Source organism: Aquila chrysaetos, chromosome 11, assembly GCF_900496995.4.
Source record: "Aquila chrysaetos chrysaetos chromosome 11, bAquChr1.4, whole genome shotgun sequence".
NCBI lineage: Eukaryota > Metazoa > Chordata > Aves > Accipitriformes > Accipitridae > Aquila > Aquila chrysaetos.
In genome coordinates, this window is record NC_044014.1 from 9,291,759 (window position 1) to 9,312,854 (window position 21,096).

Sequence of the window (21,096 nt, forward strand, 5' to 3'; positions counted from 1 at the left end):
AGCTTAAAACAACAAAAATGGATATTAGGAAATCCAAGAGGGACAAATTGTCCTCGAGGCTGGTGTCATACCAAGCCTAAGTCACTCTAACTGCTGGCTGCGCTGGTCCTGTTCTCGTTCCCATTGTCAGAACAGTTCATCTCTGCTGGTGCTGCTGTTCTGGCACTTTTAATGCAGAAAATTATTCACAACAGCACTTTGTCCAGTTAGCGTCCTGTTAGCATGCTGAAACAGCTCGGTGCAAGGTCACGCAAGGGTGGACTCGGCACATGAGAGGGGGCAGGATGGCACGGCTACAGGCAAAACTGCAGTAATACGCCGCTAGATTGACTTAGGCTTCCACAGAATCACAGCCTGAGCCCATAAAGAGAGTCAGAGGCTCTGGCTGTGGTAGATAAATCAATTACATCTTTTTATAAATTGGAAACAGAAACTAAAAGCACATTATTACCAGAGTAACACAGATGGTCCAAACAGCAATAATTTCAACATCAGATGGTGGACTCGGAATGAATTTAGTAGTTTGAAGAAAAAGAAAGTATAGTAAGTTTAACTCACTGTCTTATAGACCCAACGCATCTCCAAAATTTTGCCTCTTTCTCAACTTCTACCTTCTGTCACTACCATTGTTAACATTATATTATCATAAAATTATTATAATATTAATACACTTTCTCTCTCACAATTGTTCCTTATTTATTTTCTCCACTTAAATAGAACGGTGAAAGTACATACATGCCAGAGAGATGCTGTTCTTGAAAGTTTCAACAGAAGAGATCACAGTACTAGGGCACCAATTAATTACTTATGACCACAAGCTTCAGATGAAGGTAGGAGTAGTATTAAATATAAAAGTTGTATATTCCCCATATCACAGCATAACACTGGCATTTGATGCCTTCATGCTGTTTGAATTATATGTAAGAGATTCAGACTAAGAGCAATATTCTTCACTGGAAGTAAGGGATCAACAATAATTAATTCAATTTCTGTTTCAATAAAATATTTCCATTTTAAAAGCTATAAAAATCAAACATTTTAATGCTACAATCGACCAGCAAAATCTTGCTGCTATACTGTAAAATCAAGTTCTTGCTGCTGTAAGTCATTGCACATAAACAGAAAGAGCATGTTTGAGCTCATATGCCTTTGATGGTAAAGGAAACAATTTAAAAAAAAAAAAAAAACCACTAAATTTTCATCTGATCTTGGAAAATGTTGCACATTATTTTTTGTATTTTTACAAACATATATACAAATATATAGTGCTTCCTGTACTTAGAAATTTATTTAAGAAAAAATGGGATTTAATGCCAAAGGAAAACCATAAAACCATAATAAAGGCTGGTTTTGAGATAAGAAACCCTTGAGGGCTGGAGATATAATAATTCCTTTCTTGCTGATGGTATTTGTCAAACTGGCAGGTCTTTTCAATAGAGAACAAGAAAAAAAGGGGGAGGGAAGCACGTTACAAATAGCCTTTCCTCTTATCTCCTCCTAGCCTTCTCAATGACTACTGAACACTGAACAGAGCATTGTGCAAGAATAATACTTTTGCTCAGCTTTAAACTCCTGATCTGAGCTTCTCTGTACAGATTGGTTAATACAAAATACAGATAGTTAACCAACTGATTTTTGGTGGGTTTTGGTAAAGAATCAAATAGAATTCGTCCCGGCCCATCATCTTCAAACTTCTTTTGAACGTTTCAAGGTACCCACATTTACAGTTCCAAGAAGAAAGTGACAAACAGCAAATGCAGTATGAGTTTCAACACTGTTTATCACTATTACAGCCTTCTGTGCATTGTATTTGTTGTATTAAGTCTAATAAGAATGGTAAGCTCTATGGAGTAAAGAATAAAATACTTTTCTCTATAAAATGCCATGCACTCTTAAGGTATTATACAGATGGTAAGTGGCAGATATGGTACTGGTTGTACTTACCATTTTCCCTGTATGTATCTGGGTTTAACATATAGCACATGGAAGCGTATACTGCTTTTAATAGAAAAAGTTACCAAGCTGATGAAGAAGTGATACTATTCATTCCAAACTGATTACCAGAATTTTTAGTCACTGAAAAGTACAAGGAGGAATACAGGGGCTTTTCTTCCTATTAGTAAAGCTTTAACTTCAAGAACTAGTCCTACCACATTATCTCATTATAAGAGGATTCATACTCCTCCCTAGCGTAGATTAAATAGTTACCAGAAGTGGCTCAGAGTGAATTCGCCAACCATACAAATTACTTACATGAGAAAACACACCACAGAAATACACCGTATTTGAGATGATCCAGCTGATGCTGGCAGAGAAAAACTCCAGCTGAACTTTGCGTGAGGTAGTGCACTCCAGGGTCAACGCTCCAACAGGACAGACCTCGACACCTTATACTTTGTCCAGTCTCCTGCACCCTTCTCATCTACATCTTATTAGCAATATTGCATTACCGATCACAGAGAGGATGACCAAGGCATTTTATAGAAAAGTTCTCAACAGTAAGGAAAATTTCAGAGAGCTTGAACTCAGGTGGGAGTCTAGGCTGTCTACAAGGGACATAGAGACACAGAGGAGTTCCTTGAGAATTCCTTAATGGGGACCATTAAGGTTCCATTGCTGAGATCACTAAAAATACAAGTTACATCAATACAAAGGTACTATAATAGCATATACAGTAGGGCAAGAGGAATACGCTGTAGCATATAGTATAGTAGTGTATATATACACTAGTATAATGTATTCATACATTACTAGAATGTTTCCCAGTATGATTTTATACAAAAGTAACAACCACATTTCTAATCAACATTGTCACATCAGTAAAATACTCGAACATAGATTTGCTTTAAAATATTTAGCTAAGATCAGATTTAGCAAAATGTGACTGAAGGAAAAATAGGGAAAATATAGCATCCTATCTCATCCTGTTAGTCTTGCAAGTCTTTTTATGAGTGACTTTTGCTCTTCAGACGTACAGTTGAAGATACCATTAAAAAACTTTTTAAGAGTGGAGGGCAGTATAAAGTTTGCACTTATCATTCACATCTGATTTTGAACAATGTATTACTTAAACATTAGGGCAGATGTGAAGCAGAAGAAAGTTAACATAGCTCCATTAAATTCATGTCTGAATTAAGTTAATAAAGCAGTTTTGAAAATTATGCAAGTTGAGCACCCAACTATTTCCAGTTCAAATTTTGAAAATCTAAGAGAACCGCACATCTACAAGCTGGTTTAGAGGTGATTACTCTCCCCTTTCTTCATCTGATTTATTACTTTTATTATACACATCTCAATTATTTTCAACAACTAAAAGACTATGAGAATGACCCTGAAAATCTTGACATCTTGCTCCCAAATCTACAAAGTTTTGTAAAGAATATAAGAGAATATCAAGGAACTGAAATATTCCCTTTGCAGAAAACACTATAGAAACTCAGACGAAAAACTGTAAGCATTGAACAGAAGTTTATTTACACCTCATCTTCATTTTCCTCCCCCACCCTGCAATGCCCAATACTGCACTCAAGACTGAACAGAAGCACCATGCCTAGTCAGAACTTGCAGGTGGAACTCTAAGTGATACTCTTACTGTTCCCTTTAAAGAATGGAAAAGGTTCATACTTCCAAAATACAATAAAAGGAAAAAAGACTTACTTTATATAGTTTAATAGTAGTTAGAGTAATGATCCAGCATATAGGAGAAACGGGTTCATTTCCTACCCAATGGGATTTAAACCTACAGCTTTCATCTCTGAGGAAAGTGCCCTACCTGTTCAAGCTAGGTAACTCTTCACTACTCCAAGTTAATGCTGTTCCACTGAACAGAAAAAGAAAAAGAAATTAATAGTGTTAGAAATAGGGAGCAAAAGTTGTTAGGACAGTCTCTAAAAAAGGGGCGACCAGTGTTCCATACTCTACTTCCAGGATCACATTTGTATTTCTGCACTGGCAGGCCCGTTTAGTGACAACCTCTTACTACATTTGGAGCTATGCTTTAAGAAAAGGTATACAAAACTACCTACTTTATGTTTACATTATCAAATCATTTCTCACTTTTAAAGTATTTAAATAGATTTGAAATGCCAATGTATTGATCCTGTTCAATCACACTCTCTGTAAGAACCACAGTGCAGCCTTACATACAAGTAGAAACCAATGTCAGATTATGCTTGTATGTTCTCTTTACATATTTCCAATAACTACTCAGTTACTTTTACTCAGGCAAAAGATGAAATGTTGGTTCACAGAGTATGGACACACATTACACTTCTGTCTGGTTCTCTTTTTGTGACTGGACAACTAAACCACCATGAAGTTAGGTATGAACAAAAAACTTATTTTCCAATTAATTCCAAACTGCATAAATATTTTTCTTTATTCAGATAATAAAAATCGCCTTACTCTCGGGAAAACATAAAGGCAAATATGTTTGAAACAGCATGAATTGAATTTAAACTATAGATCTAACATCTATAGCAAAGTCCATACACGTAACAGTGACTCCCTAAGCAGTATTAAAAAAAACCCCAACAACCTTGAGCTTTACTATTAAATGGAGCAATTAGTGCATTATATTATTATAGTTTTGCTCTTCTAATAGTATAGTCATACGGAGGTAATCACTACTACAGACTGCACCAGAACTACATTTATGACTTAAGTGCTCAGGAACACATAAAACTTAATCTATCACAGCCACTGCTTTACATTTTCTTTGTAATAGCACATTGATAATCCATTTGTAACTCCAGAAGGAGGGGAGAATTGTAAAAATAGATGGGTTTGCATTGGGAAAAAATTAAAAAAAAAAAAAAAAAATCTTTACAGACATTTAAACTTACTCATTTTGTTGATGACAAAGACTAAAGTTGAAACAACTTATTTTACAAACAATTTATGAATAAACAATTAATTTTATTACAAAATACAAACAATATGTTTGATTACAAGTGAAACTAAAGTTAATCTCATGAGATAATCCTGAAATTTTTTTCCAAACAGGAAAAAGATTTTAAGCTTTGTATGAATACCCTAGAAGAAACTTAATATTTCACATGCATATTGTCTTTCATAAGCGATTGAATTTGCATACTATTTAATCCATAATAAAAAAATTGAAATCCAGACAGTAACAAGACTTAAAAAAGAAACATTGCATAGTATATTATTGTCTTAAATGTATGGGTTATTGCACTTCTCCCATAGGTACAGACAAGCTGAAATACAACTACCGCTGGGAGAGACCATGGAAGCAGCTGCCATGTTCCAATGTTTTCAGTTTTCGGCTTTTATAGAGGTTCCCTGTCAGTCATTTTCTGTACATTTCTAGGCTATCCAGATACCTTAGCAATTGGCATACATGAAAAAAAAGGACAGAGACTGAATATTTCATACACTGAAACTGCAGGAACTGCCTTAGGCATACAGAAATATATTTACTAACATGACCATTTGGCCAGGAACTAAAATAAATATTCTTACTCTTCGAAAAAGCTTTTTTTTCTTTTTTTCTTTTTTTTCTTTTTTTTCCTTTTTTTTCCTTTTTTTTGTTATATACTGGTCTCAGTAGTTAGAATCTCTGTTTTAATTCTGATTCTGTGTGTCCAAATAATCTATTTTTATCTGCAAATTTTGCATCTGAATACTCATAAAATATAATCTAAATTACTTTCCTAAGCTCTGATTGGAGTAGAAATGCAAGAGTTTTAAGCATGGGGAGCTCTTGTATCATGGTTTTACAATTAAAAAAAAAAAAAAAAAAAAAAGAAAAGAAAACAAAAAAGAAAAGGGGTTCTTATTAACCCAAAGTAATACTTCAAAAATCTATCCTAAAGTCTTAGAGTACAGCTTTGAAATTTTTTATCTCCAGGTGGAGATAAAACATGAAAACATGTTCTTCAACATGCACATTTGTATATATACATACATATAAATATGTATTCAATACATATACATATATAAATACATAGTGTGGTGGTTGGGTTATTTTAGTTTTAAGTAGTACTTCAACAAGTTCCCCAGCATGAAAATTGAGCTCTCCTTCAGAAAATTAAAACCCACATGGACATGACCTTCCAACTACCCATCTACACATTTAGAGAGAGAAAAGATTTCCAGTAATGCTAATGTCATACAAATTGTAAATCAAATTTATAGAATACATTTATCAGCACTGTAACATCAATTGTAGGGCAGCATAAGGAAGACAGACACATGTGTTTTTTAAACCTTCATACCAGGTACAAAGATTGAGAATAAAAGTGAAGAAACAAAACTGTAATACTGCACCCCTCTTTTCTTCCCAAGCCTACAGCAGAGAACAGAGCAAGGTAGGATTCCTGCTCCAAATCTGGTCACCAGACATAATCTTGTTCCAAAAAGCTGGTTGTTGATATAGCCCAGAAGACAGAGTATGACTGAATATTCACAATGTAACTTCTGGCATTTTTCAGGACAATACTACAGAGTTCTATTTTCTCTGGGAGGGCTTTCCATGACTGTTGCAAAACCAGAAGGCCAATAGCAGCAAGAAGAATCCATAATAGTTTTTAGCTCATTTTGATTACACTGGAGCCCATTTGATAGCTGATTCAAGTATGCTATTTTTGCTTAAATTCATGTAAATGCATGTATGAAGAATGTTCTCAAGTTTTCCTAACTTGCACCATATATTCCTTAGTCATGGCCAAAGAATGAGATGCCTTCATGAAGTGGTTTCATTTTGTTTATAAATGTTTAAAAAATTAAGAACTACTTTGCATGATTTTTTTTTTTTTTTTCCACTGCTCTCATCCTTCCACAGAATTCAGCCCAGTTATTGAGATGTGTACTCATTAGACTAACTTCTGCAAAACAACAATACTTTGTTTGGAGCAGGAGTGGGACTAGAACTTTGTACGGTAGACACATCATCATGGTTTCTCTCTGAAGTGTATTCTATTCCTAATATGATGTACATAATTAAATTAATCAAGTACTCAGAAAAAAATCCTCAGCACACTAGCCTGGTTGAACCACTCTTCCACTGTGTAGGCAGAAAACACAGTGATGAACTTGAGGCCAGCAGTAACCAACTTGTGTGATTTTGTTCCTGAAGAAAAAAAAGCAGACTGAACTAACGTCAAACTTTGTACCAAGAAGAAAACATAAGCAAAACATCAATACTAACGCATGTCATGCTTCCTCTCTAGTTCTATAACACCTTTATTTAAACTAATCTCTGCGGGATCTAAGCAATTTGTAAAATCCAAAGTCAGTGGTGATTATCTACTTTCTTTCTACCATGTCTCAGTCTCCCTAAGGTATGCAATTTTTATATATTACAAAGTAGTGCTAAGGAATTGGGAGAACTCGGGGTACAGGTCCTAATATATAGTTTCTCAATTACACAGCAAAGACTGAAGAACAAGATAATATCTCATTTTGAAAGATAAATCCCTATTAGTTAATTAGAAGTATGCAGCCAGTTTTTCAGACATGCACATCCCAGTTTGTATTAACTGTCATTATTATGTATGATGACTATACACAAACTGTCCTTTGCATATGTAACTCACTGATTTCCAAAGAGCTGTCACAGAGCATAGATTTTCATAAGCAGTGCACGTGGTTTTTTTGCTATATACATCTATTTGAATTCCTTTTCTAAATAAGAAAACTGCTGCAAGTATCTTTCAAAATGCTATAATGGAAGAATTGAATGAAGATCCTAGATTGAACACTGACATTACATCCATAATAGGCAGGATCTCACCAGTTGAAGTCCTTCAGCTTCTTTTTTACATACTGAACAGGTAACTATGGCACTCCAGTGACCAGTAGATAAAGAAAAGCCATAACCAACATCACTCAGAAAACTGCAGGTCAACCACAGCATCCAAGACTGAGCCCAGTGGTAGCTCTGTCCCTACTGCCAAGGTTCCTTTTTCAGCATAATGTAAGCAATAACAGCACGGTTGGAAAATAGCTCACCTCTATGAGGATAACCATTTGTGGATCTTTAAGGAGCTGCCAGAGCAACTTGGCAGCAAGTCTAGTGGTAAAATATCAGAGGAGGACAAAAGCATACCAAAGGCCAGGTTTCTAAAGGTCATTTTATGCAGCAGACTTATCATCTAAATATGTTTACTGCTATTTAAGTAAATACACCGAACAATATTAAACTATGAAAATTACAGCATCATAATAGTATTTATAACATCTCCAGATCTCCGAGTCTTCAGCTTTACCAAATATATTCAGATGCAGTAAGCATTTAAAATGACTGAATTGAGCTCTTGGCTCATGACACTTACATTTAACTGTCTGAAACTTATGCATGTAGACCAAGTTCAGTACCTAGAGAGTAATGACTGATTCCACAAAAGAAGAAAAAAAGAGCAACTCTGTCCTAGGCTTGGTAAAATTAATTGCTCTCTGGAGATCCTTATCTCCCTCCATTGACTAGAGGAGGACTCTCTATTACCAGATCATATTAGAAACCAACATTTTAGACAGCTAAACTTAACTGAGATTAATCCCCCCAAATAGTTATTTCACATTAATATGAAAAACAGTAAGCATTTTCATAGATAAAAAAAAGCTGAGGCAATCTATCCATAAGACTATGTCACATATAATAAGAGATATAATCAGAAGTACTCTATAGCCCAACTTGAACATAAATAGTATAGGCTCTATCTCCAGGATTCAGCTGGTTTCCAGACAGGACCCATTTTTTACAAGATGGAGCATAACACTCCATCACTTGCAAGGTATCTAGGAAACATGATACTGATACCATCATACATTTTTTCTTCCAAGTATTGTTCAAAAACTCGTGATACAAAGTAAATAAAATTCTGAAATATACCCATTCAATAATTATTTAATTCTTAGTAAAATAAGTATTTACTGTTTTCTGGAAAAGTATGTGTTTACCTAATGTGTGCTGTGAGATTGCGGTTTTTATTTGGTGAAATGAATAATACAGAAGATTAACTCTGAATCAAATCAATCTTCACAGATTTAAAAATTTTTTAAGGGTAATTACTACATCCATTTCTTTTGTACTTCATCAGTTTGATAACACATGGAGGATGTGACTTGCAAGAAAATTCAGATATTGTATTAAATATTGTAATCAGCTAGAAAAACCAAAATATTGTTCCACCTTAAAAAAAAAAAAAAAAACACCACAACAACACAGAGCACACAACATTTTCATGAAGTAGGATAATAAACTCCTGGTGCGTGAAAGTCAGAAAGTTACACTTATTCAGATCCTGGGACTCATACTATTGATTCTCAAGTGCACAGTCTACAAATAAATGTGGACCAATAAGTAATATTATCCTCTAAAATGATGAGGGAGTTCTTATTCATTAAAAATTAAAACCAGATGTAAACTGAAGTGAGAGCAAAATCAATAGCTTACACCATCAGACGCCTACAAGAAGCTACAGAATATGTAATACAGGGATACAGTAAAAAAAATTCAACTGTTCTGAAAAAAGCATTATTCACACACACGGTGAAACTGGCAGGAAATAACACATATATGTTCCATGTACTTAATTTACTGATTATTTTTGCATGAAAGCAAAGACATTGCATTGATACCTATACAGAAAGCCATAAAGAGCCATCAACTAGTCCTATAAAACAGATCATGTCTCACCTTCCCTACCACTGAGTCAGCTGATAAACGCTTGCCAAAAATAGATCCAGGCACTATCCACAGGCTATTCACTACAGGATCGTGCACAAGTCCATTTCCCAGACTGCTCTGACGCATTTCCCCATTTTTAGCTCCCAGGAGAAGTGGCTGTGGTTTTGGCCCAAATATGACCTGTGTGTTTATATTTGCAGCCTATGCATAAAATATGGACATGAACATTAGGGAAAGGAAAAACTATTTATGGTAAGAATAGCAGTGGCAATAAACAAGACAGGAAACAGATTATGGACTCATTAAATTGCCCTAGATTTACAGCCTCCACAATCCTATAGGGAGGTTTTTCCATACCTGCACAGCTCTAAAGGTTGGAACCATTCTACAGACTGAAAGCTTACACCCACCTAGTCTTGTCTCCAGACTGTCTTTCACCTTAAACAGTTTTCCCCCAAAGTGTATTCTTATCATATAAACTACAATCTTTTCTGCTCTCAGCTACTCTGTTGTGAAATTAAATATATCACACATCTTTCTATTATCTCCTACAGGTTCCTCATGCTTCAGTCAACCTTAATACCACTTGCCATGCAGAGCCCTGTTTGAGTTTGTCTGTCTTAAACATGTGTTGCCAAAATTCTACAAAAATATCCAGGGCCTTGAGAACGACATCAATGCTTCTTTCTTCTTTTCATTAGGACCACATAGGGCACTTCCACAGTCACATGCCACTCTGGACTTGGACACACAGGCCACTGTCATTTCCTTCAGTTTGTAGGAGAAAATTCTTATCATTTCCTAAGCGTATGACTTGCACCTTGTTCCATTAAATGTGATCTCAGGTGGACTGTCATTTCCAATCATCTCTTCTCCCTGAATGACAGTACGGCCTCCTCCCAACAGGTTGTCAGCAAAGTTTTGTGAGGTTCTTTTGTTACTATTCACTTCTACTTTTGAACTTGGGTAACTGGGAATGAATTCTGTATTTTGAAACTTATACTGCATGCTAGCAGGCTTTGGTGCTTCAGAAGTAAACTTTTTTTAGCACTATCCTCCTAAGACTATCTTCTGTCTCATCTAACTAAGTACAAATAGCTTAGCCTTTTTCATTGTGCTGTTGTCCATGGAAACACAGTTTATCCTTAATGTAATGTTGCAAAAGTATTCCATAGCCTATTATTGCCCTGACTCATTTAATGTAGTTATCCCATTAATCTATATGAGGGAGTAACCCCCAGAATTTTCCTCCCACTCAGCAAGACTGCTCATGCTAGACTGTGGGTGAGGTATTGCTCCATGTGAAACAGACATATACCGAGGTAGTTATCCTGATCATGTACTTCAGTCTCAAAGGCAGGAATCTATTAATTAATACTCTGACCTGAAATGCATATTAAAAGGTAGGAGCAGGGAGGGCAATTTGTCAGAGGAAGCTATCCATCAAAATCCGTGCATCTCAGCTATCAGCCCCAACCTGTATCCATTCAGCTACAGTCAGCTATACCACAATCAGTCTCCCAAGAGGCTGTTTCTCTACGCTCTGCTTCTTGTGGTGTGGAGTTCCTATGTTTCCATATTGCTCTTCGGCTTGTGGCAGCTGAACCTTTCTTAGTTTCCTGAGCATCACCACCTGACTACCCCTGCCTCACCTTTCAGACTGCTGCCTACCTTGGCTTCTCCACTCCCTGATTTTCAATTCAGACTCACTGTGGTGCTTTGATATAAGCACTGAGCAATGCATTTTCCAAACTGTCACCAACTCCAAACCTTTTTAGGAACCTCTCAAGTGTTACTTGTGGGGAAATGTTTTGGTTTCAGGTGGGGCGGGGGGGGGGTTGTGGGTTGGAGTTTTGGGGGTTTTGGTTTTTTAAATTCCAGCATCATATTTTATTGTACTATGTAGATATTCAGTATCAAAAATAAATCAACACTTGGAGGTAATAACCACTAGGGTCTCTGTTCAACACACTTAGCACCAAAATGCACCAAACTCGTGCAATTCATCTAGCAACATATCCGTCATTCATATAAGACAGTATTAGGCACATTTTTTGAAATTGATCATTTTAGCTACTATGCTTTGTCCCACAAACCAAAAACTTAAGAATATTATGGAAGAGAAGCTTGTTTTTAATTTTACAATATAATTCATAAATAACTTGAAGGTGTTTGGGATCAAGACTTTAAAGAATCACATTAGCTAGACTTGAGAAAGAAACACTGTGGTATTTAAAACCCAAATGAGAAAAATACAATACAATACGTACCTATATCATATGCAAGAAAGTCAGCAGAAAAACACTTTGCACCATTACTCAGGGAAGTATCATTATGAGTGTTTCCACCAAAAATGAGCATAGCTCCATTGATTAAGACAGCTGAATGAAGATATCTTGCAAAACCACTCTCTTTCAAAATAGTCCTACAATATATAAGAACAAATTAATACATACTAACATGTGATAAACTGTATACACGCATCAAGAAAATTTATAGATGAAAACAATATAAAATACAAGGAAAACACTAAAGCTATTACTCAGTAAAAATGTTGAAATGTAGTCAGATTGTTTCTAAGATTATGAATTTTCTCATGTTACAATAAATATATTTAGCATTCATTTAAAATGTCATGCTTTTTTTTTATTAAAAAAACAGTTTGTCAGATAACATATCTGAAATAAATTGTATCATGTTTACGTTCTTCAGAAGTGATTAATGATATGGTAAATTTTACTCAAAACTGAATGTAAACCCATTCATATTATTAATTCCTATTCTTACATATCCTTAGCCATTTTGGGTTTTTGTTCAAGAAATGCAATAAAGAATTCTTTTGAAGGCTAAAAGAATCTTTAAACCATCCTAAGTATTGGAAAAGTAGAAGGTTTGGTTTTGGTATTTTTTATTAATTCAACACTCAGACCTGTAAAAGAAATAGTAGAAGTTGAAAAACACTTGCACGGCTTCATAAAAATATTCAGGCTGGCAAACTCAAGCATACAGAATTTCAGTACCAAAAAAAAAAAAAAATAGTCCACGCACATTGAGTCTTTGATCTCTCTTCATTCATTTTAGCTTGTGTCTGTGTGGTCTGCTCTGTGCCAGAGCAGTAACATGGGCCCAACAGTAGCCAAGAGCTATCAATACTACAGTTTTAAAGTGGCAGGTGTGGGGCTAGTAGAAAGAACGGAATACAAACTTGATTCAATCACAGTAAATAAATCTTACCAAGGGAGAGAGTAACCATTTGTGGGTTTTGCCAGCTTGAATTAGTTAAGTAGACCAGCTGTAAACATGTTTGTGAAGAGCTGATTAGATCACCAGTACAGAATATTATTTAGCTTCCCCTATCAACATTTTACTTGTCTCAGTAATCTAACAGTTTGAGTTTAGACTCTCACTTTCACTTGTCTTACTGCACACTGCTCTTACTTACAATTAAACCGTTTTGTCATTCATTTCCTGTAACGAACATACTGACTTGACAGTATTATTCAATCAGAAGGAAAGATTGTCTCTTTCAGATCACACTGATAACATGTTCAATATTTTTACATCACCACAGGGTTTGGGGGACAGGGTTTCAAATATGTCTTATTGTTTTGACATCATGATGTAAATCAAATTTTGTTATTATTTATGTAAATCAATCAATAGATTTTAAGTGATAAGAGATCATATGTTTAAACAAGCTGAGAGGAAGGCATTAAACCTAAAGTTCTCATATTGCCATTTAAATAAATTGTCCCCTACTCCTAGAAAGTAACATCAAAGGAAATACCAAAGACTAAATGAAAGTAAATGAGATTCTTTTTTTTTATTGCTTAAAAATACAAAAATTCCTTCAAGTCACCAGCATACCCACCGATGTCCTTCTGGTTTTAACCCTTTTTTCTGTTTTAAGTGACTTGCATTTTTGTTCTGTATTTCTGATTTGAAAACAGAGCACCACGTACATGTGGGTTTGTAACCAGGAATTAGCTTGATACAGAATACTTATGGTACCTACCCAGAAAAAACATGATATTTGGTTTCAACTCATCAGCTACCAACACACAAAATGAGGAATGACAGGGAAATAGAACAAGACATTATTTTCAACAGTTATTTTCAACTACTAATGGAGGAATACTGCTGCTATGAGTTGAAAGAATGATAATATAAGAACACATTATCCTTATTCCATTAGGACTATAGATTTCCTTCTGTCTTTTGCTTCCCCAGTTTTCTACAGCCCCTATCTCCTAATTTACATTAATTGCTATACACTAGGCTCTGTGTTGATTATACTGCCTTGCAGCTGTCTACAAATAGTTGTCTTGATCACTAAAGGCCTAAAGAACAGTTCACTGTTCTGGAGAAAACTAAGGACTCTCCACAGTGTATATAACAGCAATCCCTGCAGTTTTTCTTTGGGCTACTCACTTTTCACCCAACTGCATTGCCCCAGTCCTGGTCCCCACATTTTACATGGGTTTTGCTCCCCCTAATTTCTGCATATTGTGTGCTGAGTTTCATCCATCGTGGTAACAGTAAATTTTCCCCAAGATCCAGCAGAAGTGGAAGTGTAATACAGACCAAGTTTGTTAATTTGGCCATAATTTTCACTATTCATTAGCATCACTGATGAGAGCAATCTTCAGAACTCTCCAGCACATATAAACCCCATGCAAATTATGCGAGAGTCTCAGCACACTTTACACTGAACTCATTATTTATGCACATATACGTGTATCTGCAAACATTAGTCCATGTTAACTATAATTATGCCAAGCATTGCATGCAGCAGTGTGGTATTTTAATGGTAATAGAAATACCCAGGAGCCAGCAGGTGTTTCCACTGTTTCAGGCCATTACCTAAGACCAGCACCACATTGTCCCCCAATTGCCCACTGCAGCAGCATGCAAGTAATGCAAAGCAATGCAGGTATTACAAACACTGGAATTCTCCATCATGTGTTAGAAAGAATGTTCACATGAGGAATTAAAATGTCACCCCCTCACATTCCAAGAAACAAAGCTTATGCCTAATTGATATGAAGAAATAAAAACCCACAGGCCACTGAATAAAACAAGTAATCAGCTTTGTATACCAAGACTTAGTGAAGCATATGAACCTCAGCCAGATCACACAGAGAAACAGAGAATGAGTGCAATAGAAAAGCAGAGACAGCGACGACAAGCAAATGCAAGTGTGAAAAAAGCCATGTATATGGGCATGAGAAAGCCGTTGTGGTTCCACCTCTTCCTCATACCCCACCTAGCCAGCGGCACGTTCAGGCTCGGTTGCCTCACTGAGTGCTTTGAATACTGATTATAAGATGTCACAGAGACAGCAAACAAAGATTTTATTACTACGTAAGTGTCATTACCCCATCCTCAGCCAGTTTTCAGTCCCATAGTACAATTGACTCCCAGTGTAATACTCATGAATAAAAAAGTTCTCCACAAGCTGCAGAGAATGCCACATTAGTATAGAGGAGATACAAGCATTCATTATTAGATTTTGTATGAATAATGAATAAAAAAAACATTCCAATAATTATTATTATATTGTTGAACAGGACCATCAAAGGATACAATAATGTTTTGTTCCAAGAATAGGGTATAATAAGGAAGCATTAAAAATACATTAAAAGGGACAAAAAATTCATGTAATAATGTTTCCATATGCCATGAGTTAGTGGCGTTCAAAATCAAGAGTCTCAGTGAAATCAAACCCACGTTTCCAACATCTGAGAGCAAGTCTTGTGTGCTTAAAGTTAAGCCATTAGTGCTCAACACAAATATTAAATTGCCAGAATAAAATGTTCCAAGAAATAATTCTTGATCTCAAATCATCTCTAAGGTAAGAAAAAAATATTTAAGGTCACTTTCTATACATAACATACAAGTAGCATTCATAAGTTACAATAAACTTGAGGGACAAGGAACTGACAAAAAATAAACACCAAGAACATTAATAACTAAGGATCCCTATACAATACCAGGAATTTTCTCTCTTATTTCTGACAGTTTTGTGAAAAATAGCCTTCCACGGTTCTTAGATTTCTCTACTTATATAAATAACAGGTACTTGAATGTGCATCAGCACTATATTCATACCATGTGGAAACAGTACAAGTGTACTATTTCTGCATAGTGGTTATGCCTGGATAGGAGAAACTTTTCTTAATTTGTAGAACATGTGCAAAGCTTCCTCCCTGCCATTCCTTCGATGTGTAGCTCCATTAATCCACTGGCTAAAGTCTAATCCCTCACCACAATTCTTCCATTTTGTTGCAGAGAACGCACTGTTCTGCAACATGCAAAGGATACAGAAGTGCCTACGTAACTACTAGAACCTTACTCTACGCTTATGTTGTCTTTTTCAGTAACAAATAACTTCTTTTCCTACCTTATAAATCCCACTTACCATGTCCGAGTATTAACTTCATATCTGTAAAGATCATCCACCAATCCGTATTTATTGCCAGGTAATGCTTTGTACCCACCATGGACATAAACAGATTTTGTCAGTTCATCATAGACACTAGTATGGCCATATCCACCTTGCACAATTGCTCCTTTTGTTTCTGGTACGAGCCAAGAATTAGACCCTGGAACAGATGTACAAAAGACATAGGTTTAAGGCTTACTATTGCTAACACACAATACTAGGAGTTTTAAATATACAAAATAATTTTCACTATAATTCTAAATACAGCAATAACTAGGATTTGTTTTAAGAAGTAATTTTATACCAATGTATCAAAATATCTTCAAATGGATAATGTTATTAAACTATTATCTGCTGTTCTTGATTAAATCCCAAATACATCACTGTTACAGGTGCCAGGCAGTATCTCATACTCTCCCATGTGTGAGTTCAGCGCACACACAAAACCAAAAAAAAAAAAAAAAAAAGCCCAAACCTTTTGGAAAACATGAAATTAAGAGTTACGATTAATTCTCTGTCAACCTTAATTTTGTCCCACCAGAGATGGCTGATGAGAATTCAGTGCTCCAGCTACTTCAGCTGCATTAGGAACACCTGTACTCAATCACGGGGAAACTGTCTGGAGAAGCTTGGCAGAAACTGAACTGCTGTGAGTTGTGAGAAGCATGTAACGTAAGGTAGCTCGAAGTACACATGGATACAGACAGACACTTTGCTACTAAACTGTAAAATTATTGAGCTAAAATCCGCTTCCAACTACTGTTTCTTAGTTATTTAACTGCAAATATACCTACTCAGTTACTGAAAACTCACAGAAGGATAATTTGATAGCAGCTCATTAAACTGGCACTTAAATCCACATTTTACATCACATCATTAATAACTGCAAAGAGACACCAAATAAAACCATTCACAATAGCTGTTACGACTGAAGAATAAAACACAATTGGAAAATATTTTACCACAGCAGTAAAAAAAGACAGAGAGGTTAAGTGACTCCTTGTTGCCTGTGGCCCTGAAATTTCCAATTTTTTTCCCCTTCGTCTTCCCAGCTGATGACGTAAGTCACAAAAAGAGCAAGCCAGGAGGTAATATTTCCTGTAAAAACCAGCCTATTCAAAAGAGCCTATGAGGATTACACAGCCAGTTCTATGGATGTGAAATGGAAGAAATGATTCACTTACAGCCTCTTGAAGATGATGTCAGAAAAATAGAAAGCATGGACAAGGACTTCCAAAATGGAGCAGTCTCCTAATTCTTAACCTAAATTGGCTGCCATTATAAAGTTATTTATCCAAGGCTAGCACACAACACCATACACCTTGCTTCATCTGAAAGTTAGTTTAAATTCCATTTCAATTTTTATCTGATATTACGTAGGTAGTTTAAGATTACCTCTTTTTCCTCTGCATTCTTCTGTTCAGTGAATAGACTCATGACTTTCAGTTATTACTGTTGTTATTCTACTTTCATTAAATGGTTTCCAGGCACTGCCTCTATAAGCTAGTTACATTTTTTTTTCAGTAACAAGTGCTTATAGCAAGTTATAAAGCATAAATTAAACTGGAAGACTTGTGCTGATTTTTTGTGTGTATAGTGTATTACACAAATACCAGCATTCATATCTGACACAGTACATTTTTATTATTTACATGTGGTGTAATGTAACTAGTATTTTATTCTAATCTCTGTTAGATATTATCAAGCTATTAAGAACTGCAACTGTGAACACATACATCAAATTTGTACCAGTAATACTGCATTTTACATACGTATTACCTTGCTAACAAATAGATTTACTTGATACAATTTATGTAAGAGGGTTCGTGAGGAGTCAACCTGCAGATACACCTTTCTATCACCAGTATCATCCTCATTTTTTCATTTAAACAGTGATCAGTCCTAAAGATTGGCATATATGCTTTTCAGGGAAAAATGACTATTTCTCCACATAAATTTACACAATGGTGTTGATCATATGCGTAATAGAATATTTTGCATTTATATCTGACTGGTTTATGTAGCATTTGGAACACTGTCACAGTAAAATTGTATATTGCATAGCTTTACATGACTTGCACAGAAATATGAATAGCTGTTCCTTCTTGCATAATAAAAACCACGTGCTATGAATAAATACCTAAATTTGAGAAAAGAGGTCCAGCAACATCTTTCTGAAATAAAAGTCAAAAGCAGTATTACAGTTTCTCCTGCTATTTCCCATTCTAAAATTTAGTTGAGCTGCCTGAATTTTGAATACTGAAATGTATATATGCAGTTTTGATCTTTCACACTTCTTCAACATCTTGAATATTGCATCATTCAGACAAAAATACACTTCTGTCTGAATTTAAAGACATTACTATGCATATGATCTGCTTTTTTTTTTAAACAATTCGTTGATATGGATCTTCACCTATCTTTTTTCTTAAACAGAAATCCAATTTTTATTGAAGGTATTTACATAACTCTTCTCATACTCAAAGAGATCCCATTCTTTCTGTCATTAGATCAGATGAAGTATTCGATTGACCAAATCAGTCATGCAAAACTCTGCATCCTCAACAGCTTAAAAAGCCAAATACAGAAAGAGGTCTATGAATAAATAAACCAGAAATAAGGAAATAGATTTTTTATTATTATTATTATTTCCAGATTTCAATTTGTAAGTCTAATAGATATTGTAAAAATAAGGTCAAATGAATTTTGAAAAAAATCACAAGAAAATCATTCCAGTAATAGGGGCTTCTACTTTTCATTTGTAATTTGACATTTTTCATCAACATCTGGGCAATCTTCCAGAGAATTCTACCACATAAAGTCCCTCTTGAAATGCTTAGGCAAGTCACTATGATAACTTCAGATAATTAAATCTGTCAGATCCTAAACAGCTGGACACAGTTACAGGCTGCAATATTCTGGTCACCTTTGTCAAAAAGAATCACACGTTTCATGTCCAGCTTTACCATGACCATTTCCAGGAGACTAATCAAAGTGAAAGAAAAAAAGAAAAAAAGGCATCTACAAAAACACTTAAACAGAAAAAGAAATTACAGCTGAGATAGAAGCTAAACTCACTAATTTAATGTACTGAAGCTGGGGGTATGACTCCATTCCAAAATTCTGACAGGCACGGCAAGTGAAATTGCAGGCCCAGCAGCAAGCATTTTAAACAAAGCTGGTTAAATATTACCGAAGAACAGCAACCATAGTGCTGGCATTGAAGACCAGAGGGAAGAGAGACAAGATCTGGACAACTACAGAAAATTAATCTCACCTCAGTAATATGCAAAGGTTTAGGACAAAGGGTTTTTTTAAAAAAAGGATAAATAAAAGATGTTGAAATAATGGGAAAGTGTTTCACTGGACAATATAAATGTACCAAACCATTTACATCACATTTACCTAAAAACCAATCATCTACAGAAGGAAGAGTAGGTGTTCTCAGTATCTGGGCTTCAGTAATGTCCTTATTATAGTTTATTTAATAATTTTGCATTTTGACACTATTATAACAGAACGGGATTTGGGCACTGAACAAGAAGCAGCAATGAACAATGTTGAGAGGTGCTGGGATTACTAGGGAGACTTCTTAAGGATCAGAATGGGTGCATTTTATGCTAGTGTCACAAATTTAAGGTGTAATAATTGCATAAATTCAGACGCTATCAATTCACAGAAGCAGCAGAGAAACATGCAGATTGAACTGGACAATCTTAGCTACCAGAAAAATGGATCATAATTCAACAATAACTTAAAGATATTGTGCACTGGGATTAGCAATATGAATTTCTATAAAATGGAAGTTCATCAGCTGATAATGACTGAGAAGAATGAGTAGGAGCACTGCTTCATCAGAGAAAGTCTATGAGCTATTAATGACTTTCTCACGGATGCAGTACAAATGTCATTCTACTACATACCACGTGAGGTGTTCCCAATAAAGTAGGATTAAGGTTATTTAGCCAGGCACTGGTGAAATCTCACCTAGAATATCCCAAAGGCTTTTCTAATCGTCCATGTTCAGGAGAGGTGAACTCCTTGTGGAAAAGGTACAGCGATTAACTATTAGAATGAGAGCAGAATAGATGAGGTTGCCTTAATTAGTCTTGCAAAAGGGAGGATTGGTATTTATAAATGTAATTCAAAGTAGAATTCAAAGAGAATTCTAGCAAGGGAGACGAGCTGCTTACATTAAATAATGTATCACCTAGAAAAGAAGTGAATATAAACTGACCATTGATAAAGGTAGGCTATGATTTAGAAGATGCCTAGTCACTAAATTATAACTGATTTTCCAATGACACTGTGAAGAAAACCCAAACTGTTTAAGATTAATCCTCATATATTTTTGAAAGGAAATATAAGATATGGTGTTTACATTTAAAAAGCACTGATTTTGATGGCCAAGGTGATAAATTCTGGCCTTTTGCTCACAGGAAGTTAAACACTTCCAAAGATGTAACACCATTCCATCATCAAGGAATGCAAAGCAAGTGAAATAAGAGACAAAACCTTATTCTCTATTTTTTTTCAGTTCATTTCTTTGTATGAAACTGATTAGGAAGGCCAAATCAAGAAAAAAGTAAATTTGAGCAATAATAATTTTATCATTCAAAATAGAATAATTAAAATAGCATTTTGAGATAAAGTTGTTTCTAAAAAGATGTTTGGGAAAAAAAAAAAGGTTAATATGCAGTAATAAACTCACTAAAAAAATCCAAGGAATGATGGATACATTGGCCTGATCTGTCCTTACCACAATACAAACTTTGATAAAAAGAACAGAACGTCCAAGTAACACGTCAGTGTGCCATCTTCAATTCATTGCAGTAACAAACTTAAATTTTTTGGAGCAACCATGAAGCTTATGCTAACTTACAAAAAAGAGGGAATACATGTTACATCATAGGGCCATTTCATTTAACACTATTTCAAAGAAACATTTTTAATCAAAAGCAACCTATAACCTACTTATAAAGTCATTAAAAAAATTCAG

At 35.2% G+C, this 21,096-nt stretch overlaps 1 protein-coding gene across 4 annotated transcripts in view; it reads right to left on the reverse strand.

The window, feature by feature from the left end:
• The window catches only part of ATRNL1 (attractin like 1), a 539,891-nt gene that overhangs the window by 436,871 nt on the left and 81,924 nt on the right, over positions 1 to 21,096 (reverse strand). For all 4 annotated transcript variants that reach the window (XM_030030646.1, XM_030030645.1, XM_030030649.2 and 1 more), the window contains exons 9-10: positions 16,074 to 16,257; positions 11,923 to 12,077 (exon numbers count right to left, since the gene is read on the reverse strand). In XM_030030646.1, coding sequence (XP_029886506.1) covers positions 11,923 to 12,077; positions 16,074 to 16,257 — 339 coding nt within the window. The remainder of the gene's footprint in view (positions 1 to 11,922; positions 12,078 to 16,073; positions 16,258 to 21,096) is intronic.